General features: G+C 42.6%; 1 protein-coding gene across 4 annotated transcripts; it reads left to right on the forward strand.

The window, feature by feature from the left end:
- The first annotated feature begins 402 nt into the window (after positions 1-402).
- Positions 403-25,007, forward strand: RBM12B (RNA binding motif protein 12B). 4 transcript variants are annotated; one of them, XR_010786626.1, is made up of 4 exons: positions 403-563; positions 8,719-8,751; positions 14,910-14,954; positions 24,205-25,007. XR_010786626.1 is itself a non-coding variant. In XM_066578408.1 (3 exons), exon 3 carries the CDS (start codon positions 9,541-9,543, stop codon positions 11,437-11,439), a length of 1,899 nt encoding a protein of 632 aa, XP_066434505.1. In that variant the 5' UTR covers positions 403-563; positions 8,719-8,751; positions 9,518-9,540; the 3' UTR covers positions 11,440-11,683. The 4 variants fall into 4 exon arrangements, 2 of the variants coding, with proteins under 2 accessions (XP_066434505.1, XP_066434506.1); XR_010786625.1 differs by lacking the exon at positions 14,910-14,954; XM_066578408.1 differs by lacking the exons at positions 14,910-14,954; positions 24,205-25,007 and adding an exon at positions 9,518-11,683.
- Positions 25,008-25,668: the final 661 nt, after the last annotated feature.

Consider the following 25,668-nt stretch of genomic DNA (forward strand, 5'->3'; position numbering starts at 1 on the left):
CTTGCCCGCCAATACCTGCTGCGTGACGTCACTTGCCCGTCAACCAAGAAAATTCTAGGCGTTCCGAGGGCATATTTCCCTTTTCAGCCGCAGTTCTCCGGCGCGGCGCATTCAGCCAATCAGCTGGCTGGAATCGGCACCACGTGACTACACAGCGTGCACGCGGATTGCCTTCAGCAGCCGTGTGCACTACACACATTTAAGCAGCACGGGGTTAGGTTTAGGGTTACCTAACCCTAAACACTAACCCTATACCCTAACCCCGTGCTGCTTAAGTGTAGTGCACGTCTGCTTAACTGTAGTGTGTAGTGCACGCTGTGTAGTCACGTGGTGCCGATTCCAGCCAGCTGATTGGCTGAATGCGCTGCGCCGGAGAACTGCGGCTGAAAAGGGTAATATGCGTTCCGAGGGCTCGGATCAGCCGCCATCTTGGGAGGTCTTGAAGTAGATGTTTAGTTGTTGGTGTGCTTGTCTACTATCCCTGCCGAGGTGTAATAGGTGGTGAATACGAGCTGCGGGTTGTGTAATAGCTCCGTTTAGGAGAACGGGTCGCCGAAACAACGGTAAGAGGATTGTGGACATCCTTTTCCCGCCATTTTTCTGTGAGGAAGCTAAGCTGGTGCCGTTTCTAAGGGACTGTGGTGGTAGAAGCCTGTGCTGGGATTTGTAGTGCTTGCACGTGTGGCAATCAGCTGTTGCCCTGCGCTGGGATGTGTGAGGCAGTGTTATATGGTGGAGGTTACCTCAGAGGGCTGTATGGAGGTTATACGGGGTGTTCTGGTCCAACCTCCTCTGTTACCAGCTTGTAATTAGCACTAAATTAATGGAAATTCGGGGCCTTGTTTATCCAACCTGACTAGTAGTAAGATGGTTTGGTTACCCGTAGCAACCTACCGCCGCTCAGCTTTCATTTTACCGCACCAGTATAAGGCCGGCGTATGATTACAGTGTATTATTACGCCCGTGCGATATGCGGTAACCTGCAGGCAATCGATTACATTGTTTCGCAGTTCCGCTCATGTTGGCTTGTCGGAACTCCATAATACGCAAGAGCAAAAAAAAAAGACCGCAGTATGTTCTATTTTTCCGCATATATACGCAAGATAGTCCGTCTTCTATGGGCGCATATGTACGCGGGCCCATACGCAACTACATTGGCGATTGGCGCCGGGTACGTGCGCCATTGTGGGTAGAGGTTTACGTTTATGGACGCGTGAGCCCGGCCTAAGGGAAGCTCTGCGGCGATTGGTTTCTAGGGGCAACCCAACATCAACTTTCAGCAAGATGCGGCTGCTAAATATTGGGGTGCGGGTGGTTCCCGTACCTCAGTAATGGCCCTTTCACACACCCCTCTGCAATTTTGGTTTTCGAAAAAAAAACTCAGTTTTCAGTGTGTGTGTTGTATACTTTTTTTGCTGTGTGGTTTTTTTTTGGGGGGGGGAGGAGGGGGGGGGGGTTGAGTTCCAGTTTACACGCACGAGCAAAGAGCAAGAAGGCCCAAGTGATGTCAGTTTTGTTACATGTACAGAAAACGGGGAACAAAAAAAAATGGAGCACATGGATGCTAATGCGTGTTTGCAGCCCCTTTTTAAAATTTTTTTTATTTTTATATCCCCCTCCATAAACCCATTAGTGCAGGTTTAAAGGAAAAAAACCGCCCCTCTGATACAACAATATAATGGGTCTCTGCTGTTTATATTTTGGGCATTTTCACACGGCCAAAAATGCGCAACTACACTTGCCGCTACGGAGCGCAGTTGCGGAGTTCACAAGGTTCCACCCCCTTATCAGGCCATTCAACTCCGCGAGTTTGAACAAACAAAAAAAGTGGGAGGATAGGTCTTGCCCTATCTTCGTTGCCCGTACTATTAACGAACGGGAATGTCGCTGATAACCACACCATTGAAATCAATGGTTTTGTTTAGTCCCGTTATTCAACTGTGATTATCACGAAATCGCGCCCATGTGAAGAAGCCCCTGGTCACTAAAAAATACGGACAGAAAAAATGTACATACCCTTCTGTATCGCTGGATTGAATGCCGCGGACCAACTTGGTGGTTGCCCGGTTCACCAGATCTTAGGCCTCATGTCCACGGGCAAAAGAAGAATTAAAATCCGCAGCGGATTTTAACTCTTCTCCTGCCCGCAGATCCGCATCCCATAGGGATGCATTGACCACCCGCGGGTAAATATCCGCGGATCGTCAATAAAAGTGATTTTTAAAAAAATGGAGCATGAAAAAATCTGGCCCATGCTCCATTTTCGTGCGGGAGACCAAAATCGGAATTTACTCACCTGCTCCGGTTCTTCCCTTCACCGCGGCTTCATCTTCTCTCTGTCGCGGCCGGATCTTTTTTCTTCGGGCCGGCGTATGCGTGGGGCACGCAACCGACATGCCCTGCGCATCCGCCGGGCCGAAGAAAGAAGATCCGGCTGGACGGAGAGAAGATGAAGCCGCAGCGAAGGGAAGATCCAGAGCGTGCGAGAGGTGAGTTAATTCTTATTTTTATGCCTCATGTCCGCGGGGCAGGAGGGACCTGCTACGGATTCTACATGGAGAATCCGTAGCGGGCCTGATTTTCCCCGTGGACATGAGGCCTAAGTCTTCCTCTGGAATTACGTGAAGGATTATGTATTCACGAATACAGTGAATGATCCCCTGGCTTTGCACGCCTGCATCCATGATAAGATTGCTACTGTAACAGTGGACATATTTGAGAGAAATTGGCCAGAAATTTAGTACAGACTGGATATTTTTTGCTACAAGTGGGACACATGGAGTTTAATAGTGGGTCAAATTTTTTAAATGGGAAGGGGGAACAATAACTGCAGCGCCGACTATTGTAAAGCAGCATTCCTGCAGGTCAATGTTAGACTTTTCAGACAAGCATTATAGCAACGACAAGGAATTATAAGCCTAAAGCCTGCTGTCCACGGGCGAGGTGTTCTTGCGAGAATCGTGGCGATAAATCGCCTGCGGACCTTGCATGACACGCTTTCAATAGGCTAACTATGGAAAGTGCAGCCCGATGTCTATGAGCAGAGAGCATAGCAATACGCTGCTCGTGGGATTGAAGTCGTGGCATGCAGCGATTTGCCGCGGTGAGCCTGTCAGATGGCTCATCGCAGAGACCTGTCAGTGCTCTCCCCTGCGGCGGACTATTGCTAGCGATACTCCGTCATGGCCACAGACAGGCAGCCTAAGGCCATGGCAAAGATGTAATTTTAAAAAGTGTGTGGAGCTTCTGCACCCATAGGGAATCATTGGACACACGCAGGTAATTAAATGCCTGCGGATCTCCTTTTCCCCAGCGTGGAAAAAACAACTGCAGCATGCTCCACTTTTCCCCACACGGATGGCTCCTGCAGCCTCCATTGAAGCCAATGGGAGCCGTCCGGATCTGCGGTACAGACGCAGCTGTGAAAAAGCAGGAGTTTATAAAAAAAAAAAAAAAAGACGGCACTGCGCATGCATCCCGAGCACATCTGTCATGCAGAAGAAGGAAGATCTGGCCTCCACGCAGGAGAGCCATGCAGCGTCTGGACAGGTAAGTATCATTTATTTTATGGCCTCACGTCTGCAGGCCGGATGGAATCCGCTGTAGGATTCGGCATGGGGAAAACATGCGGGCCCGTAGACATGAGGCCTACGACCTCCTACACACGGCAGAGCCGGATTATGCTTGCGGAAATCCGGTTCTGGCAGCAGCGTCATCTGAACGTACCGGTCATTCAGCCGTCTTGTCTGACTGATGAACCCAGAGGTTCGCCATCGTGCATGCGCAGTACAGATTTTTTTTTTTCCCCCAACATTATTTTTGAAAGGTGAGGGCACGGAATCCTCAGCATGTCCACAATGTTCATTAACCCCTTAGTGACGGAGCTTTTTTCCATTTTTGTTTTTTCCTACTCCCTTTTAAAAAATCGTAGCTGCTTTATTTATCCATCGAAGTCGCTCTATGAGGGCTTGTTTTTTGCGGGATGAGTTGTATTTTTCAATGGCACTATTTATTTAAAAATTCTTAGCGGAGAGAATTGGAAAAAAAAAAAACGACATTCCACCATCTTTCGGTGCGTCCTGTTTCTACGGCGCACAAACTGCAACAAAAACGACCTGATATTTTTATTCTATGGGTCTACGTATGATTACGATACTTATATAGTTTTTTTTTTTTTGCTGTAGTACTTGTATTTTTTTTTTAAAGATATTTAATTTTTTTCAATTATTTTCTGCAGTCATTTTGTGCGCGCAATAACTTTTTTATTTTTCCGTCAATGTAGTTAAGCAAGGGCTCAATTTTTGTGGGATGTCCTGTAGTTTCCGATAGTATCAATTTGGAATACATACAACTTTTTGATCGCTTTTTATTGCATTTTTTTCTGGAAGACAGGGTAACTAAAAAAGTGTATTTCTGGCATTCTTTATTTTGTTTTTCGGACGACGTTCACCGTGCAGGAAAAATAATGCACTACTTTGATAGATCGGACTTTTACGGACGCGGCGATACCAAATACATATTTTTATTTTATGATTTAGATTTTTAAATAATTGATATGGCAAAAGGGGGGTGATTTAAACTTTTATAACTTTTTTTTTTTTAACAATTTAAAAAACTTTATTGATCTTTTTTTCTTACTTTACTTTGAAGTCCCCCTGGGGGACTTTAACATGCGATGCTTTGATCGCTCCTGCAGTATGACCTAATGCTATAGCATTACTTCATACTGCTTTTTTACAGGCAGTCTATCAAGCCACCCTGTGTGGATGGCTTGATAGGCAGTCTGCTAAGGCAGCCCTGGGGCCGTTCATTAGGCCCCCGGCTGCCATGACACCTGCATGGCTCCCCCGATCTCACCACGGGGGGGCCGTGCGGGACCCCCAAACAGCGTTCGGGGGATTTAAATGCCGCTGTCAGAATTGACAGCGGCATTTAAAGGGTTAATAGCCGCGAACGGCCGAGCGCGGCTATTGCCCGCGGGTGTCAGCTGTAATAAACAGCTGACGCCCGCGCTGTATGGGGGGAGATAGCGGCGCTACCTCCCTCCATACACATCCTGCAACAGCAGGACGTAGTTTTACGATAGCGCCCTCACTAAGGGGTTAAGGACAGGCCGCGGGTCAGACAGCTTCCACTAACATCAATGGAATCCGCATGAAAATCGAGCATGCTGCGATTTTTATTTTTTTCCCCTCACAATTTATCTCTGCTTGTGGGTAGGAAGCAGCAGATCTCCGTAGGAAGTAACGGGTGCAGATGCCGACTGGATTCTGCAGCAAATATCCGCCCATGAGCCGGAGCCCTAAGCCAGGGAAACCATACACAGACATGGTTTTTGCCCCCTTATCACTGTGCAGTAGGATTGTGGCTTGACTAGTGAGAGGTCTATGACGTGGGTCGGGAAGGGTATCATTTCTCCTTAAGGAGAGCAGCTAGAAGGTGCGTGAGGAGACTGATAAGGCCATGCATTTTCCTCTGGGGAAATATGCAAATGGAAAGATGGAACAGTGCCTCTCCAGCTCCACCTCTTGGAAGGCAGCATTGTCCTTGTATGTTCCTGTAGCTTCACTTTCCTACCATTCATACTTTCTGCTTTGTGAAGCAATAAAATGTGGGTGGTTAGAATGGACCACTGTATAATATGTGTCCTTATTAGAGTTGAGCGAACATACTCTGGCGAGCTTGATGCTCGTTCGAGTATTAGCGTACTCGAACGAGCATCAAATCACGTTTGACCCCGCCCCAGCTTTTGCCCCCTCCCTGCCGCGACACAGCGCGCGTCATTTGCAAATTTTTGGTCAGAGAGAGACACACCAAGGGAGAAAAAAAAAAGCTCGGGACCCGGCGTTCCACATACAAAATTGCTCGAGTCTCCCATTGTAGTCAATGGGGTTCGTTACTCGAGTAGAGCTCTCGAATTTTACGAAAAGCTCGACTCGAATAACGCGGGCCCGAGCATTTGGGTGCTCACTCCTCTCTAGTCCTTTTACATAGCCTCTCGCAATAATGCATTGAGTGTTACATGCAACAAATGTTATGGATTCTAGGGGATTTTTGAGGGAATTTTTATTTCCTTCTAGCATGCATGTACACTCGCTTCACCAGACATTATTAAAAGGGATTCTACACACACAGTGACTTTGTATTTTAGTTTGATCCAGTCGTTGGCTGTGTTTAGACTGAACAATTTATCATTCCCTTTTGCTCATTTGAACGATATAATCGTTCCATCTAAAAGCACCTCCAGAGCAGGAGATGAGTCGTCCTGATCATTGAACTGTCTGCAGGTAGATTGAGAAGGGAAAGACTGAGGCATGAAGGGCTGCAAGTACAATTAAATGGGGAAGTCTTCTGTTTGTACACATTCATTGCTAAATCCTTCTGTACGCTCCTGCCTGACGAAGTTATGTGTCTGTAATAGGCATTTAGAAAGCAAGATCACTGTAATTCTCTGTGTACAATGTATAGAACAGCTCAGCAGCAGCTTCTCCCAACAGTCTTGAGAGTATGGAGAATCAGATATACAGCCTGCACAGTAGGAAATGGGGGAAAAAGCAGGTTATAGGTCATGTAATGGCCAGAAAGAGTGCTATTCCTCATGTACACACACGCCAGCTTATTCTGAAAATTGGGTATGCTTTTAAGCATCATGAAAATTTGATAGTTCTGTGCATAAAACTGTCAAATGTGTTCTGCGCCACATTTACTATGTGCATGGGGCCTCTTACACATATGCTTCTTACCGCGATAAACGCAGCCTTTTGAACGTCATATTAATCGCGATATAACACTCCCATTGAAATTAATGGGGCCTCGCAGATATGCGTTTGATCGAACCGCTGGACGGCGATTTTTCAAGTGCTGTCTGCACTATCTTTGGCCGCTTAGTGCACCACATCGCCCATCATAATGATAGGGTGAACTAAAACACGCTGTTGGCCGCAGAGAGCTGCGTCCGAAAGCGAAAGTAAAATCGCTGTGCCGCATTCATGTGTGAGAGGACCCGCGGATGCTTTTTTTTTTTTTCACTGTCTTACAGTGAGACATTTATTCATTAAAAAGGAAGTGTGGCCTGAATGTCACTGCCAAAAATTGGTTCAATGTTCTGCATAAACTAAGCAAAGTCATATTTGGTATAAGGTTAGACTAAACAGTCTTCAAATGTATCATTAAGCTGAGCGAATGTAATAAACCTGGCACATTTTAAGACTGTCTAGTCTAGGTTTGAACTGTTAATAAGGTCCAACGCACATGGCTGTATTTGCACTGTGGGGTCCGAAACGGGAGTTCGCCTCCTGATCCTGCAGCAAATACTCCCCATAGGAGATTTTATGGAAAACGCTCTTCCATGCCCGCGAGCGGAAATCAACAGCGATTTTTTTTATTTTTTTTAAATTTATTTTTCTTCCCCCTTTTTCTTTTTTCTTTTTTCCCCCCCGCTCGCGGGGGGAAATCGCAGCATGTCCTATTCTAGTACGAGCCTCGCACGGATGGCTTCCATTGCAGTCAATGGAAGCCGTCCGTCCCATGACAAGTCGCAGCGGATGCCACTTACTACACTGCGCATGTGTGGCAGTGTGTCATCTGGCACATCTGCAGAGCAGAAAGAAGACTTCAAGACAGGTACGCGGGGGTCAATGCCGGGGCACAGGGTCTGACTTCACAGTCTAATTCCGACCCGGCCGTGGGCATGAAGCCTTAGACAAAAAAAAATCTGCCCCATTGTGTATTTTGGGCATAAAGTTGCCAACTCCCTTCTATTTCTATATATGCATACCCATAGATATATAGATTTTAATAACTTTTTTTCTCGCTAGAACACTTTCCAGAACTGCCTGTGTGAACCCAGCCTCAGTGAGCAGCAATACGTGTTTTGTTATAAAGCTATTCGAAGAACTATTTGAATTTATACATGCTGGAAAAATTCTTCTGTGCATCTTGATACAAATTCATGGTGATTTTGGAGTACGAGTTAAGCCTGGTTTAGACACAACGATTATAGTTTAAAAGATGTCTTTTGAGTGATAATCGTTGTGTGCCTTTAAGCGCAAGGTGATCGCTCAAACGTTGAGCAATCGCTTTGCGCTCCGAGCAGGGGATGCAGAAGACAAGCAGGGCCGCTTGTCTTTTGCATCCAGCTGTTCTCTGCTCGGAGCGCCTGACTGTTATACAGATGAGTGCACTGAGCGGGGGATGCAGAACACAGCTGGAACGCTTTGTTCTTCATACCCTGCCTGTGTTCAGGGAGCAGGATACAGCTGAAACAACAGTATCAGCTGTATCCCACTGTGAATTCCTGATAAGGCTGATTGGTCTTTTACAGCATGCTGAAAGACAACGATCAGCGATTCCTTAACTAAAACTGCGCGATGTCAGTGCAGTTAGACACAACGATTATTGCTCAAAAGACTGCTTTGAGTGATTTTTGAGCGAAAAACGTTGCGTCTAAATCAGCTTTAACATAGGGCTAAAATCTGCAGAATCTTTACAAAATAATGAGAATGCTGCTGATATGAAAATCCACAGATTTTTTTTCCACTACATGTGAATGGTGCTTTCAACTGTAAATTTTGACAAATGTGTGCTACAGAATCTATGATACAAATTCGCCTCATCTGAATTTGCCCTGTTTTGTTACTTGAGAGACTTTGCAGTGTACATTTTTTTTCTTGCATCTTCCCAGAAATTTATATATGTTTTTTGTTTTTATTTTTACAGTTAAATTCCAAAAGAGCTTCAAAATTTAAACAGGTAAGAAGATAGTGAGGTAGACTTGTGAACTTGAAGGCTGATCGCTGAAAGCTTCGTGGTTGTTGCGGGCAGCATGATGCTTTAAATCCCCCACCTGTTTGACCCCTGTGTGTACTTGTATGTAATCAGGTTGTACATTTTTTGTTTGTGTTCAATTGTCTTGGATATCACGTTACCCTGCTTTTTCTCAGATCTTTGTAAGTTGCTTTGTGCTACCCTTTTTAGGTGACAAAACAACTTTATGTACTGCACAGGTAAAGGCCGGGCTCACACTGGCGTATCCCAATTGCAGAATCTGCAACTGGTGTCTGGGATAAAACGCAGACAAAGAAAAGCATGTACCTTTTTGCTTTTTCGCTCACACTCACATATGCTATTTGCGTGTTCTGCCAGCAGAGGAAAAATCGCAGCATGCTTTATTTTGCTGCGGACGGACTCTATTGAAGTCAATGGAGGCTGCCCGACCCACAGCCTATATGCAACTAACCGGGTACCCGCGTCATTGCTAAGTGACAGCACGGGAAATACAAATATTGAAGGAGAAAAAAAATTGTACTGCTCGTGACAGACCGCGAGCTGCCACGGTCATCCTCATTACAGTTAATTCAGGTATGTAGGGTCACTGGCCAGGTTCACAGCCGGAATCCACTGCGAGCCTCCCGCATGCGGAATCCGGTCCACCCATGTGAGCCCGGCCTAAATGTCTTGTTATATATGTGATTTGTACAATGTATTTACAATTTCTGTTGTGCACTTCTGTTTTCAGGTGACATTCTTTCAGACGTAAAAATGGCTGTAGTGATCCGCTTACAGGGGCTTCCTGTTGTTGCTGGTTCAGTTGATATTCGGCATTTCTTTACTGGTTTGCAAATTCCTGATGGAGGAGTGCATATTATTGGTGGAAACCGTGGTGATGCATTCGTTATATTTGCAACAGATGAAGATGCCAGACGAGCCATGAGTCGTACTGGAGGTATCATTAAGAACTCGCGTGTTCAGCTTTTTCTGAGCAGCAAGACGGAAATGCAGAATACTCTAGAAATAAGCCGTAAAGCTAACAAGAATCTAAAGCGTCTAGCTGTACCACCTTCTGGTGATATGAATCGATCTTCAGTGATGAAGAGAGGACCCAATCAAAATAAATTTGAGAAAAAGAATTACGATGCTGATTTGAACAGCAGCGGGTCAAAACATAATGAAACCTATATCCAGAAATATAACACAAAAGAAGAGAAATTTTCCAATGATGACCTCTATTTTTTTTTATTTGGGCTACCATACAGTGCAACGGAGGATGTCATCAGACAGTTTTTTAAAGGCCTCGATGTAACTGATATTCTTTTTGTTTTGCGACCAAATGGGCTTAAGAATGGAAATGCCTTTGTGAAATTTGGAAGTATAAGGGATGCTGAGGGAGCTATGAATTTTAACAATGAATATATCGGTAGCAGGTTTATATCCATATCGAAAACGACTGAACAAAAGTGGGTGGAGGCTGGAGGTACAGTTAGTGAAACTTACCCCAAGCAATCCAGAAGGCGAACCCGGTCTAGATCACCACAAAACCAACAGCTTTATCTGCATTTGAAAAATTTAACATATAGTGTAGATAGCGATGACATTAGATATTTTTTTGGAGAACCTGATATGGCGGACTCACAGATCAAACTTCTGGTTGATAAGTATGGCAACAGGACAAGGGAAGGCTTTGTCATGTTGAGAAGTGAGAGGCAATACGAGAAGTGTCTTAGTTTACACAAAAGCAACATAAAGGGTCGGCCACTGTTCATCAATCCTATCCCTCGGAAAGCAATGTTGGAAATAATAGAATCATATGAAACACAAACCCCACCAAAGCAAGAGCGCACATATGAGGATTATTCAAGGAGAGAGCCATCAAATCTAAAGAGATGTATATACATAAGGAATTTTCCCTTCGATGTAACTAAAACTGAGGTTCAAAAGTTTTTTACTGGATTTCTTGTGCATGAAGATGATATAATCTTGCTTTTTGATAGCAAAGGAGTTGGATTGGGAGAAGCTCTAGTAAGGTTCCCAACTGAAGAACAAGCTATGCATGCTGAAGAATTGAATCGTCAACGTTTTTTGGGGACAGAAGTTCTTTTAAGGCGTATTCCTGATGAACAGATGAAAAAGTTTGGTGCTTTCACTAATACTCCAGGTGAATCACATATGACACATTCACCAGGATATAGAAATGAATACATGGAAAATCGACCACCAGAAGCTCATGACAGGTCTTATGGATTCCCTGAATATGACCGTAGGCAGTTTAAAGGTGCTTCAGAAAGGCAACGTGGTTCTTATCCAATGGAGTATGGTGGTAGAGATGAGTCTTATGGCAGGTTTGACACCGGAAACAATCATATTGAATATGATCATTCTTTATCAGCTTCTCGCCAGAGTCTTGAAGGCAGGTCTGTAGGAGCAATAATACGCATGAGAAACCTGCCATATACTATTACCAATGCAGAAATTTTAGATTTTTTCTATGGTTATAACATCATCCGCGATTCCGTAGATATAAAATTTAATACAAAAGGAATGGCCACAGGACATGCTACTGTCTGTTCTGGCAACTACGATGAAGCAATGGCTGCCGTGAATGAGCTTAGTGAAAGACCTATTGGATCACGGAAAATTACTCTGACCTTGACTAGGATCTGAGAGGACCGTATGGATTTGGTTTTAAATTCCCTTTTACCACCATGTATCAGATGTATGACAGTATTTCACAGTAGTTGGAAAGTTTTTATTTTAGAAGTCTGGACTTTTTCATTATAAACAGTTGGCTACAACGAGAAGCAAAATTAATTTTTGTTATTGAACACATTCCACATTTTGTCTTCAGTTATGCTTGTTCTATATTCGTTTTTGGATTAAAATGTTGACCTATAACCATGCAAGTATGTCTGGAAATTTCTTTAGAAATCAAGTAGTGAATATACCATTCTTGTAAGTATATCTTGTAAAATGCAAGGTGTATTTCTAGGCGTTTTATTTGGGACTAAAAATATAGGTTTCTACATTTTAACAATGGTATTGCGAAGCCCCGTTTTTAATTTTTCCAAAAACATTTAGATAAAATGTGATGTTGCAGATTTAGGGTATTTAAGCATTTTACTGATGTGAACTGCAGAGGTGCATTAGTAGCCTGTGATATTGTTCTGCAATATACATGGCTGAAAGTTGAGTAGTGATTAAACTATACTTTGTGATATTTGCTGTAATGGGTACCAGGCATCGGTGGCCTTTCTTTTTTTTTCTTTCTCCTTTCCATTTTGTGCTTCCTTTTTTTGGTCACTTGTGTAATTTGTTTGAGACATTTAGTATTTGGGTTTTTTTTACTTTATATTTGGACAACTGCAAATTTGAAGACTTTTTTTTTTTTTCTTGAGGATTCTGCTCTTGCCATTTCAGCAATTCCTGAATAATAAGAGCATTATCCACCTTATTTTATATCAGTCAATTCCTTGTTCGGTGTTTAACTACAAGATTTGGATTATGGAAGTGATACATAAACTGTGAAATCTAGCAGAATTGAAGGCCTGCTGAGAGACTCATTTATGGCATTGTGTTGGAGAACATTTCAGCTAAAGTTCTATGAATTCTAAGCAGTTTGTTGACGTGCTGTGAAGTGGCAAAACCCAGGATATGTTTTGCAGATGAAATGCAAACTGGCTTTATAAGGCTTTTCTGATCAGCAGCAATGTCAAGATATATAAAATGGAAATGACAGGCAACACTTTGGAGAACACATAGTTGTATGTAGCAAGGAATCTTTTACATAGAGTGGACTATATCTTTGTTTAAATGTTAGTATTTGTTTTGGATTTAGGGCATGAGTTTTCAGGGAATTCTAAAAACTGCACTGCTACCTTACCAGATCCGTGATCGGTTTGTTTTTAAAATTGGCTGAAAATGATGTTTGTACAATCATTTATGTCACTGCTATTGTGATGTGACATGGTCAAGATATTTCACCCTTATCTTCACATTTCAATACATAGTGGCAAATAATGAGGCACATCTGTGTAAAGTTGACTACTGGGTGAAATGATGAGTAAGCGGAGTTGAAGATATTTGAAACTGGTAAATGGAATTTGCGTCAATTGAACTTGGTCAAGTTGAGGGTTATAGAGTTCTCTCTGTAAAAATACCTCAAATGCTAGATGTACAAACGCACAGTGAGGTACAGCAAATGGCATAATTTTGAACAGCTGCAGAAAGATAATTAAAAGGTGTGATTAAGTTTTTCAGCACATTCCTAAGAATGCAATTGGTAAATGGAACTGCACATAATGTTGGACCCAAGCTAAGCAGATGTTATATCTTCAACCTGGACATAATGTGGACAGTGGCAGCCAATTTCAGATCCATTTTGCTGCTGAAAGCAAGATAAGTCAGAAAAACATGGACTACAAATGGATGAAGAATCAAGATCTTAAGTCCACTTTTTTTTTTTGGAATGTCAATTTATGGTAAATATCACATGGATATAAATGCCTTGTAAGATCGTCTGCTAAAATATCCACGGTATAGCCCAGGCTTTGGTGTGCCCCTCCCCAACCCCCACTCTTCTTTTTCCCCCCTCCCCAACCCCCACTCTTCTTTTTCCCCTCTTTCACTGTGAGCTCAGTACGAGTAGTATGGGTCCAAGAATAACCTGTATATTAATGCATCATCATCCAATCTCCTCAGAGCAATGACCTATGTAATGAGTTGGAGGAATTTTGAATGAATGTACAGCTAAAGTGATAAAACACTCTGTGCACAAGTACTTTGTACATTTGCTGCAAAGGAGCCAGACCATTAAAATCACCTGCCCAATATTGTCGCCACCCTCACTTGAGCCACGAAAAGAGCTCTAACCTGTTGAGGTGCAGCCTTCGCAAGATTTCTAAAGGTGTCCTATGCCATCTGGCATCAGTTCTTTAAAGGCAGATCCTTTTAAGTCCTGTCAATTGCAGAACTGATGCATGGACTTTGTTTTCGCAGTGCATCCCACAGATGCTGGATTGGATTGAGATCTGGAGATGTTAGTGGTCAAATCAACATCTTTAAATCCTATCAAGTTCCACAAACTATTCCTGAGCAATTTTTCCACTAGCAAAGTGTATCCTCCTGCCGAAAGGGGTGACTGCTGTGAGGGGGGATACCATTGCTATAAAGGATATACTTAATCATCAAGAATGATTAGGTAAGTGGTATGTGTCAAAGTAGCAGCCACATAAATGCCAGGACCAGAAGTTTCCCAGGAGAACATTGCCAAGAGCACCCTGGCTTGCCTCCTTCCAAATAGTGCATCCTGATGATATTTCTTCCACACTTAAAGTGTTGCACATGGACTCGACATCTATCTGATATCAAAGAAAACATAATTGATGAGACAAGGTCACTTTTTTTGGTTTTTCTATTTCTCAATGGTTCAGTTCTGATGTTCACTATCCCATTGTAAGAGCTGCCAGTGTTGGACAGCATGGGTATTCCGACAAGTCTGTGGCTACACAGGAAGCTATGAAAGTGTGTTTTGACACCTTTCTATAATAGCAGCATAAACTTTTTCAGCAGTGTGCTTTAAAGTAGCTCTCCTTTGGGATTGGAGCAGACATGTCAGCCTTTACTTTCCACGTCCATCAATGAACCTTGGGCGCTCATGACCCTGTCATTTGGGTTCACCGATTTTCTTTAGTTTTTTTTTCCTTTACTCTGTTCACCCTCTCTTGCATATCAGGAACACTACACAAGACCTACAGTGTTGGAGCTACTCTGATGCAGGTGCCTAGCCATCATAGTGTCTCCTAAATCAAAGTTGCTCAGAAATTGTCAATTTTTCCAGCTTCCAACACAGCAATTTCAAGAAGTAATTTCACATGTGGTCTAATTCATCCCATCTCTTGACAGGTGTCATCGTAACAAGATGATCAATGTTGTTCCCTTCATATAACAGTAGCTTTAATGGTAGGAGTGGTGTATAAAATATCTTGCTAACTGAAGAAACAGGTATTATGTTGTTAGTCTGATTTTATATGTAACTTTAGTTTCCATTTGGCAGAAAAGTAACATCATCATAATGCAGTAACTATATTCACTAACCACCTGTTCTTCTATTTTGGTACCTTCCATGACTGATGAAGCTGGCCCTTTTAAAACCCTCCTCTGAGTGGTCCTGGAGCTGTGAGGTACTAAAAACAATTACAATGAGCACACTGTAATCTTGGGTGTGCTGTGATCCTCCCACTAGCGTCCTCTCCATCTATAACTAAAGTCTACTAAAGAATGTGACAAGTGGGATCAATAAAATGATACACAGAGGTTATGCCCATGTTATTTATTCATGCCACTGCAACTATTTACATGTGTAAATGCCTCCATACATACCGGTATGTATAGGTGTACACATGTGAGAGATTGTGAAACATGACAGGGTTGTGAGAGCTGAAGCCAGCCCAGGTTAACATGACAAGTCATCAGGTAAGGCCAGGAGACAGATACCATGTTGGGAGTAAGCAGGTAATTGCTGCAATGTAAGTGTCAGGAGCCTAGTAAGGTGAGTAGGTTTTTTTTCTACACATTAAACCTCTACATTTTAGCTTTCACTTTAAAATTGTTGATGGATGGCGGGTTTAATCAAATGAACTATCACCATCGGTATTATCTATGCTTAGGCTAGTACTTTTGACCGTAATATGGACACTAATGTAAAGCTAATCTAGCTGTCTGAAATGAGTCATAGTGTAAATTTGTAGCAAACTGAAGAATTTTGCTCCTGTCAATTTCACAGCAGATTTTGTCACATTAAATTACTTTTTGAGGGGGGGGGGGGATAATTTTTTATTAAAGCAGCGCCACCTCGCTGCAGATTTCTCTGGGGGGCATTATTCTATTTCAAATACATTAAGGGGCAATGATCAGCTAATGCACACACAATATATAATCTCCCTCACACAGTATATTGCCTTTCCTCACTCTCCCCAGCAGAAAATTATTTATATCCATCATTGTATATCTTCTCAACCCCAGGGCGGGCACCCACTGGCCTGCTCCCTCACATCTGCAAAGTCTCACTGTCCTTAGCAGCTCTTGTGATCAAAGACAGGTTCCTATGTGACATGTAGGAGGAGCCTCTTTGAATATGCATGCAAGCTCCCAGGGCACCTGGGAAGGAAAGGAAGAACTGCTGCCAAGGAAAAGAACATTACTACAGTTGGACTGCGCTGCTTTGAGAGGGCTGACTGGTTAGGTATCCTCACTGCGGGGAAGTAGAGTTAGCCATGTCTAATGCGATCTTCCTTCATCGCTCACCCACTAAATCAGCCAGTGAGTTGAAGTGAATCCAGACAAGGTGCCTCTTTAATTGGCTGGGAGCAGGCGTGACTCTTAACACATACATGCTGTCTCGCGGCAGAAGAAATAGAATGGATGTGAAGGGAAGATTGTGGACATCTGCACATGCTCAACCAGGAACCCATGGAATTTCTGCAGCACCGGACTATGGACAACAGTAATACAACAAAAAGGAGAGGGGTAGTAGTGTGGGGGAGTGAAACCTGAATAACTGCATTTTAGATCCTCCTTACATTAGTTTGTATAGGGGGCTACAATTCATATCTTGGCACAACACCTATTAATGCAGAAAACGCATATTCTCACTTAGGCCATTCCCCTTTCAACAAATGTCTAGGTTTTTGTTTTGAAGAACTAGATTTTACATGTGGCATACTTCAGAGATTTGCATTAAATGGTAATTTTTTTTCTTTAAACAAACTTGTGCTCGCTCATGTGATGGCGAATGTGAAGAGTAGCAGAACTGCAAATTACCTAAATAGAGAAAAGTGTGTCTAAAGCTCTGGCTACTAGTTAACTTGTTCACTGCCTGTTATGTGAAATCCGTCTCGATCAGCAAAGACCGATTATAGGGAATAGGAGTTTGCTTGTTACTATTTCATGCTGACCATTTTGGCCTATGAAGGGAAGTAGCTGTTGGAAGGAGATGGAAACAGACTCTCACAGAGATGGTGCTGCAGATTCTTGTGTTTTATCACACTTGAATGCTGTATTCACAGCAACACTGCTCACTATAATGTCCTCCATGCTGCTGCTTCTGCTTTTGAGAAAGATGATGATTCTGATTCTCTACCTTTCCTTCTGTGTGCAGTATATAGGAGACCTCACAATAGCTAATCTACCACCAGCCTGGAGAAGGCTGAGAATTAAACCTAGAACATGCAGAGGGGAAAATTTGGTGAAAAATTCCATATACAACTCCAACAGCCAGAAATTTTGCTGGTAATCAAATACACCAAAGTAGTTCATTCTGAAAAGTTAAGTACACTTCAAAGAATTTCAGACCCAATCACAAAAGCAGCACAAGTTATTCTTTATGGTCTGTTACAATTCTCACTACCACTGCATAAATTCATCTTTTATTTACAATTTTATTACTTTTAGGAGTCCTTGTCTTGGTGTAGCTTTCTTTTTCAGGCTGTTTCTTTCCTTGTACAAGATGTAACGCAAAGTGAACAGGATATCACAGATGGTCAATGTGCTTTTGCTTTTGGACTACTTCTTTTGCTTGGGTAAAACTGTTTATCTGGTAATGGAGAAGTAGGATCCAGGATTGCCAATTCCTGCAAGTAGATTTTTTTCCTACTGCTGCAATAAGAGTTAATAGGGATCAACGAGGGAAAAGTAAAGAATGCTTTAGGATACATGATTGGAGTATAGCCAAGTATCCAAGAAGAGGGGCAGTGAGCATAACTGGCCATAAATCTGACATACAGTTTGAGGCCACTATAAGGCCTACAAATAAAAAGGTTGAAACTGACATCTAACTTCTTTTTATTTAAGCTTTATCGTCATTGTTTAATTCAACTTGGAATTTTAAGTTATATTTTCTACAATTCAAAGTTCTAGTAAAAGCAATGCCAGACTGTATTCAGTACCCACTTGCCAGTTACACTGAGTAAGCTCCCAGGGAATATGTTAACCCCTTAAGGACCAAGTTGTTTTGTACCTTAAGGACCAGACACTTTTTAGGGATTTTACCCATGTGGTGGTTTTACTGCGCTATTTTTTTTTTTCCCTTTAGCTACCAAAATAATTTTTGCTGCGTTTTTCTCCCGTTACATATAGGACTATTTTTTTTTTTTATATCTTTTTCACTGACTTTTTTTTCCCGTTTTTTTTAGTTTTATTAGGGGTAAAATGCTTTAGAAAAAAATCGTTTTCTTAACATTTTATATATTTTTTAAAAATTATTTTTAACATTTACACTAAAATAAAGTATGGGAATGGGTTCCTCTATTTGTTTCGGACATTTTGATATATAGTATGTATGGTTTTGGTTTATAGGGCGCATACGGCGACGGTTTTTGTTGGCGTCTGCTTTGTGTTATTCTCTTTCTTTTGTATGTATTGTTGTTTTATTCTGTTTTGTTTTACTTATGTGTCTAATTGTGTTTTTTACTATCTGTGTCCCCCATGATGTCATATAAGACCTCTGGGGGGACATTCACATTTTTTTTTTCCTCCTTTATTTGAAACTTTCCCACTGTAGCTAGGGTGTCCATAGAAGCCCTAGTTATAGGGGAAAGCAACCCCCGTGGTGACATTAGTCACCTGCAGAGCTGCCAGGGTCCAGTCTGACCCTCCAGCTCTGAATTAGCAGGGAATCCCGGGAGGTCACATGACTCCCTGAGGCTCCCGTAGTGAAAGTACTTCTTACTTTCACTTTGCCCATACAGTGCTCATTGAGCACTGTAGATCGGGGAAGCAGAAGGCAGGAAGGGTTAAAAACCCCTCCTGCCTTCTGCTCTGGGTTATTAGCTGTCACTAACAGCTGATAACCCGTTCCTGCCTCTGACTGATTGCAGAGCAGGAGACTTAGAGCACCGCTGTAATCTTACTATCGGCGGTGCTCTAAGCCCAGGACCAGCCGCCGTAAATTTACGGTGGCTGGTCCTAAACGGGTTAAACATCCACAGTCCTCTTTCATCCAACAAATGCATGAAGAAAGCTCTTAAAGCCTCTGCTGAATATCTACTATAACTGTACCTTGCCTGCCATGTTAGCATAGAGAATTCCTCGGTGCTCTGGTGAGTCTGAAGAAATTGCAAGAGGCAGTGGCCTCCCTACAAAACAATAAAGCTCCATGTATGGATGGTTTACCTCTGGAAATGTACTAGAAGTTTGGAGAACTGATTCTCCCACACTTACTAGAGCCATTTCATAAGGCCAAACATTGATTTAGAGTTAACCCTATCTATGAGGGAAGCCATAATTACAATTATCCCTAAGCAAGAGAAATCCCCTACCGGTTAACTCCTATAGACTTATCTCCCTGCTGAACACAGATGTTTAAAACGGGATTTTTGATATAACCTACCATAAAATCTCATTCTCGACCTCTTTATGGGGAGACACGGCAAAGGCCTTGGGTATAGCTGCTGCCACTAGGAGGTGATACTAAGCATAAAAAGTGTCAATTCCTCCCACTAGCTATAACCCTGCTGGAGGCAGAATCTAGGTCAGTTTGTATGCAAGCAGTAGGAGAAGTCAGTAAGATACGACAACAATAGTTAATAAATCGCATTGTTTAATAACTACTCTGCCGGGTGCCTGATGCTGAGAGATGCTCCCTCATCTCCAGCAGAATCACAGAGGCAGAGGGAACTAATTTATATAAAAGCCCGAATTACAGAAAGAAGATCCCTTAAAACTATAATATTATATTTCAATATGTTAAACCCATTGGGCTCGAGACAATCATCAACTGATGAAATACAGGACAAGGATAAGACACACGTGCTCATAAATGTCACGGTGTGCCACACAGGGGAAGTTCAGAGTGAGACTAAATTCATACAGCACGAGATTTACGTAGCTATATTTGAGACGTAAGAACTTTCCCATTAGAGAAACCGGTGTTTCAAATTGTATCTCGTATTGTAGTGTGATCGTTTGGGGTCGCACCTCAGCACAATATATTGTCCCAGTCTATTTATTGGTGTGGTTGAGCACTTTTGTTTATTGATTCAATTTGATGGACTGACCAAACACTTGTTACTGTTCATATAAAAGTTAGCCTAAATGAGCAAATAGTTCCGGACCTTAATAGGTTAATATAATGAACAACTAGATCAATTCAGAATTCAAGGTTCAGAATTCTGAACCTTGAATTCTGAATTGATCTGTGTGGCAACACCGTGACATTTATGAGCACGTGTGTCTTGTTTGTTGTCTTGTCCTGTATTTCATCAGTTGATGATTGTCTCGAGCCCAATGTGTTTTTTAAGATACTGAAATAAAATATTATAGTTTTAAGGGATCTTCTGTGATTCGCTCATCTCCAGCAGTGAGGCCCATCTGCTTGCCGTCCTTTAGAGAGGATGGGAGTGCTTCATGATGGGGACACTATGGCTGGTGGGTTACTATCAACTTTAGCAGAGTCGTTGTACCTCCTTTTCTTGGAGGACAGACACTTGCCCTCCTTGTGGGGAATATAGCCCTGCCTGCACTATTGCCCACATCCATGTAAAACTGGAACAGGCCAAGTCCTGTCTGCTCTCTATATATGCCATTTTGATTTGTACACCTGTGTTAAAGTACTTGGTTTATATATCAAGAACCATTCTGGATTATATTAAATTAAATCTAGACCCACTACTGTTGAAATTTAAACAGAACCAGGCAGGGAGGTATTGCAGGAGGAATAAAGAGCAGTAGTACTGCCTCAGAATGAAGTCTACACCAGTTGTCAACCTGCCATTCAGGATCCAGGAAAGCGGAGTGTAACGGTAATGCTGATCTTATTACTTATGATGCAGCTATCCAGGAGCCTTGAATGCCATGTTTGACTAGTTATAGCAATGCATGTGGTATACATGCTTGCATAACTCTGCAGTTGGCATTCAGGATCCTTGAAGAGCTGAGTGACAATGTAATAATGATTCTTTTAGTTGTCACTCAACTTTCCAGGATCCTGCATGGCATGTCTCATTATGGTGTATACATTTGTGCTCAACTAGGCACAAATATATAGTCCATACAGGCAGCTCCCTCAGCTTATGTAGCCGACAGATAAATGTCCATTGGCTTCCTTTTGCTGTTTTACTTTCTCACTCCTTTTATCCCTGCCTGTAATCAGAGCATGCTCTCCCCTGGGATGCTGTGGGGTGCGCAGGGTTCTTTAATTTGCATTATGCCCTGCACCTGCTCAGCAAGTGTGGGAATGTCAAGTGTCCACAATGTCATTTTCTATATAGACCCAGGCATAATCCACCTACAGCTGATTGATAAAACAGGAGGGGGGGGGGGGGGGGGTGAGAGAAGCAGTTCCCTCTTACTAATCAGCTATACAGGCGCTGCTATGTCGCCTGCCCGTACAACTGCTCCCCCAGCAATCTTCTGTTGTCCACCGCTGTGCTCTCCTGCTGTGCATGTGAACGTCCGGCAGCTCTGTGAGAAGGATTTGCAATCCTTTTCAGCTGCCAGTCAGGTCAGATTTCAGTACGTTCCAGGTTATCCTAATACTCATTCATCCTGACCAAATTGGGTTTATGCCAGGTAAATCCACGACTAATAATATACGTAAAGTGTACAGATCACTATCTAAATCGGTAGGAAATATGATATGCCTTGGGCCCTGGCTTCACTAGACACCAAAAAGGCATTTGACTCTAGAATGGAACGTTTCGGACGCTTGCCTCCATCGATTTGGCCCATAGTTCCAAAAATGGATTAAGCTCATCTACAAATCTCCAAATGCCAATGTCCAAGTAAAAAGTATGCCTTCTGAACCTTTTTTTCTCGCAAGGAGGACCAAACAGGGATGTCCATTGTCCCCTGCTCTGTTCTCACTGGCCATCGAAGCTGTGGCTATCCGGATAAGAGATACTCCCACGATCATGGATCGGTTGTCAAGAGGGGGTGGGAATGTAATTGGACTATATGCAGACTATATTATACTCTTTCTCCGTAACCCAGAGCAACCGCTTCCTCATGCCATGTATATCATTGACACGTCTTCTCAATACTCTCGCCTATACATGAATTGGCAGAAGTCTGCAATATTGTTTTACCATGCAAAGTCCAATCAGATTCATATATAACCAGGTGCAAGTTACCACTAGTGTCTAAAGTCAAATACTTGGGCATAACAATGGTGTGTGATCACAAACATGCCTTAGTCAAAACTATCGACATTCCCCCCCCCCCTTTATTAAAATGGTCATTCAGCCCAAATGCTTGTATATTATGCAGCACGTACTAGTCAAGATTCCACACTTACAACATTTTATATGGGGGTGGTGCCGTGCTAAGATGAGACTAACCATGTTACAAAGACCTAAGAACGAGGCAGGTATGGCCCTCCCACATCTCAAACTTTATTACCTGCTGAGACGGCTAAGAAATCTAACACCGTGGCTCTTGAATGAAGAGCTCCCCATCGTGGATCACTTTCTAGCTGAAACACTAAAGGAGAAAAGCTTGGTAAGCTACCTGGAAGGACCAGAATACAGTAAGGTTCAAGGCATACTGCCGCTACATAAATTAGCCTTATCTGTTTGGCATTTAGCCAAGTCTGCAACATTTTAAAGACACAATAGCGGAAATGCCATTATGGAATAACCCTATTCTCGCCGCCATGGGTTCGGTACCAGTTCCTCAATTCTGGGTGGGCTTGGGGGTAGTAACGCTCGGAAATATATATAAGACCAATATGTTCATATCCTATACTTAATTATGAGTATCCTATACTGAAATAAGTTATACCTCACTAATGGCTCAAAATAAGTGACAGGCTCTTGTCCCATATATAACGTTGGAAGACTGGCAGAATATACTAGAGTCCACTTGGGGGTCACCCCAGCAGTAAATACTAGATTAGTCACCCCAGCAGTAAATACTAGATTAATACATTTGTATATAATACAATAATCTTATATTGCACACATATGACTACACAAAATGGGCAGAACATGGACATCAGAATGTCAGATGTCATCGTAGAGTTGTTGATTTCTGGTGTATTTTATGGGATGCTTCTACATCAGGGATTTCTGGAAGGAGGTGAGATGAGAGCATTTGTATCGGGGCTTTTCTCCCCCCTACACAATTACTCTGGATGCCAAAATAGCAATATTTGGTCTAGTGGATGAAGAACAGTGGCCTCCTCACATACAAATCTTTTTAACCCTTTCCAAATCCACTCTCTGATGTCTTAAGACATTATGATTTAGGGCTGTACAGCTTCGATGTTGGAAGACGTCCATCGGGGTTCTCTTACTGTATATTGCCAGCCTCTCTGCTGTCGGAGCCTATCCAATGTGTCACCTCATGCAGTACTGGCTTTAACCAGCATATAGCGCCGTTGTATAACGGCAGAAAAAGAGTAAGCCCCCTTGGAAAACCAGGATACAAATTGGATTGGAAAAAGTTAAAGAAGGTGCTGTTTTTGACTCAGAAAGCAGTTGCTCTGAAATAGATGGCTGACTTGTCCCCATCCGCTTCAGGATGGATAAGCTACTGTGCTGCCATATGAAAAGGTTGTTGATCAGCACAGAGGCTGCCCAGCTAAATTTAAACAAAATTGAGATCTTTGGGTAGATACCTGTACTACCACATGTTCGCACTAGTACTTTATAGCAACAAAAAAGCAAACTACTACTAATGCAGACTGGTTCGCTATTTGTCATCTGAAGATTGGAAAAGGTTCTATTACAATGGTGCATGAGATACATGCAACAGACAATAGAAGTTGTAAATAATACTTGGTAACAAATAAGAACTATGTAATTTGAGTTTATTGTCATAACACCAACAATGATATATGGAATGTACCTGTATACCAAATTCATTTAGTGTTTAATAAAACAACGTTAAAAAAGAAGGCAGGTTGGCATACCTAATTCCATTACATTTTTTCTGACCTTGCAGATGCAGCATATAGAGGCCTATAGAGTCAAGGGCAATGCCCAACAATTTCCTACAATCTCTTTAATGCATAAACTCTGGTGGAGGGCAGGAGGCATTGTGGGGATCGAGGGCTGCACACAATATGCAACTATTTGGGATACCCCCCTCCTGGTTGCCAGAACTAAATAAGTTGAAAGATTTTAATTGGGGGGGGGGGGTATAAGACACGTCTCACAAGTTCTGTCGGCAAAACAGTAAATAAGCATTTGACCAGATATTAATTAATCACACTACCATATACACAGTTTTATTAGATGACTACAGCTACGGAATGCCTACCAGACAGAATTGGTCTCCACAGATATGAAGATTACTAAGTTTGCATTGGCTGATTAAAGATTACCCTGTGACCCACTACTATTTATTGTAAGATGCTGAAACTGTTCATGTGTAATGATATAATGTTATGTGCCAATTTGCAACAATGAACTGATAACCGTTTTTCTTTTGCAGGTGCTGACGTGGTGCAAGGTCTGATAATGGGCCCAGTGGAATACAGAGCAGTCATAAAGTCCCTTTACTTGAAAGGCCACATCCCAAGGGAGACATTCGATGAGATGAAAGAGGTTTATGGGGGAAGATTCCCTACTATATGATGTACACAACAACTGGCATCATCAATTCAAATGTGTTCGGACCAGTGGAAATGGGTGCAATGCCAGGGTGACCCCATTTTGCTATCGATGCACACCATCCAGCAAGTTGAGGCTGCCATTTTGGAAAATCACTGCATAACCATTTATGACCTATCTCAAAATGTCAAGATTAGTGTGAGGTCCATGTTAAAAAACTCATCCAAGACCATCTTCATATGTATAAGGTATCCGCTTGCTGGGTTTCCCAGCTGCTCACACCTTTCCAGAAGCAAAAATGAGTCCCAGGCTCTTTTGACGATGTGCCATGGAAACCAGGAGGACTTATTCAACAGACTGATAACACAAGATGAAAGCCATCACTGTGAACCGAAGACTAGTCTAGTTGATGCAATGGAAGTATCCTGACTCACCGCCCCAAAGAGGCGGAAAGTGTGGGAGGCCATCAAAACCCAAAAAAACAAAAATGAAAAAAAAGGAACCCGGCACTCCTGTGGAAGAAAAACCTCTCAAGAGAACTGAAAGATAATTTGATATTTAATGTATAAAACTATATATAGCATACAACGCGTTTCATCGCGATGACCGTGACTTTTTCAAGTATGATATGCAGTAACACTTACATTGTATAAAAAGATAAGCAATAAAAACTTACATGTTAAATGCACCAATGAATGAAGCTAGAAGCCAATCTCCAAAAGTCACACAGATTGCCTAAACTGCGGAGATCAGAGTTTTTCTCTGTTCTCCGCTGTAAGAGCTGGTGCCTGGCTATCACCTGACAGCGGATCACCAGCTCGCCCTGCCACGTGGGACCATAGGCCGGCTTCTGACAAGCCGATGGTCTTCGTGGCAACCTGTAATTAGTGCAGTAGTATAAAAAAAAGCGGAAAGTTGCCAGCAGATCGGTTATAGCTCCCTGCTTCTTTTTTTAAAGCCCTGCACTGTTCTCTGTGGGTCTGTGCAGGCAGAACACAATGACACAGCGTATGGCATTGTGTTCTGCAGGTCCCATAGTGAAACATAGCCCGGAAATCTTTCGGTATATATCACTATGGGTAGTGGAGCTCGTCCCGGAAAATTTCCGGGCGTGCAACTAAAGGGGTTAAATGGGCCTTCCAGTTTCATTCCTCCAAATCCACTGCTGCTGGGGTGGATATTTCAATCCCTCTAGCTGGGAAAAGAGGATGATGAGTGATTGGCTGAGGGGGAAGGAGGAAGAAGGGAGTAGGGACCATTGTAATGCTGGCTCAATTGAAGAGGCTTGTGTATGTATGGAGCCTGGCTGTCTCCTGCTTACCGCCGCCATTAGAGGCGACCTGGA

Source organism: Eleutherodactylus coqui, chromosome 9 (genome assembly GCF_035609145.1).
Source record: "Eleutherodactylus coqui strain aEleCoq1 chromosome 9, aEleCoq1.hap1, whole genome shotgun sequence".
In the NCBI taxonomy this organism is placed as follows: domain Eukaryota; kingdom Metazoa; phylum Chordata; class Amphibia; order Anura; family Eleutherodactylidae; genus Eleutherodactylus; species Eleutherodactylus coqui.

Bases quoted from the DNA above. Each gene is read 5' to 3' on its own strand.
- RBM12B (XM_066578408.1), top strand. From the start codon at position 9,541: ATGGCTGTAGTGATCCGCTTACAGGGGCTTCCTGTTGTTGCTGGTTCA.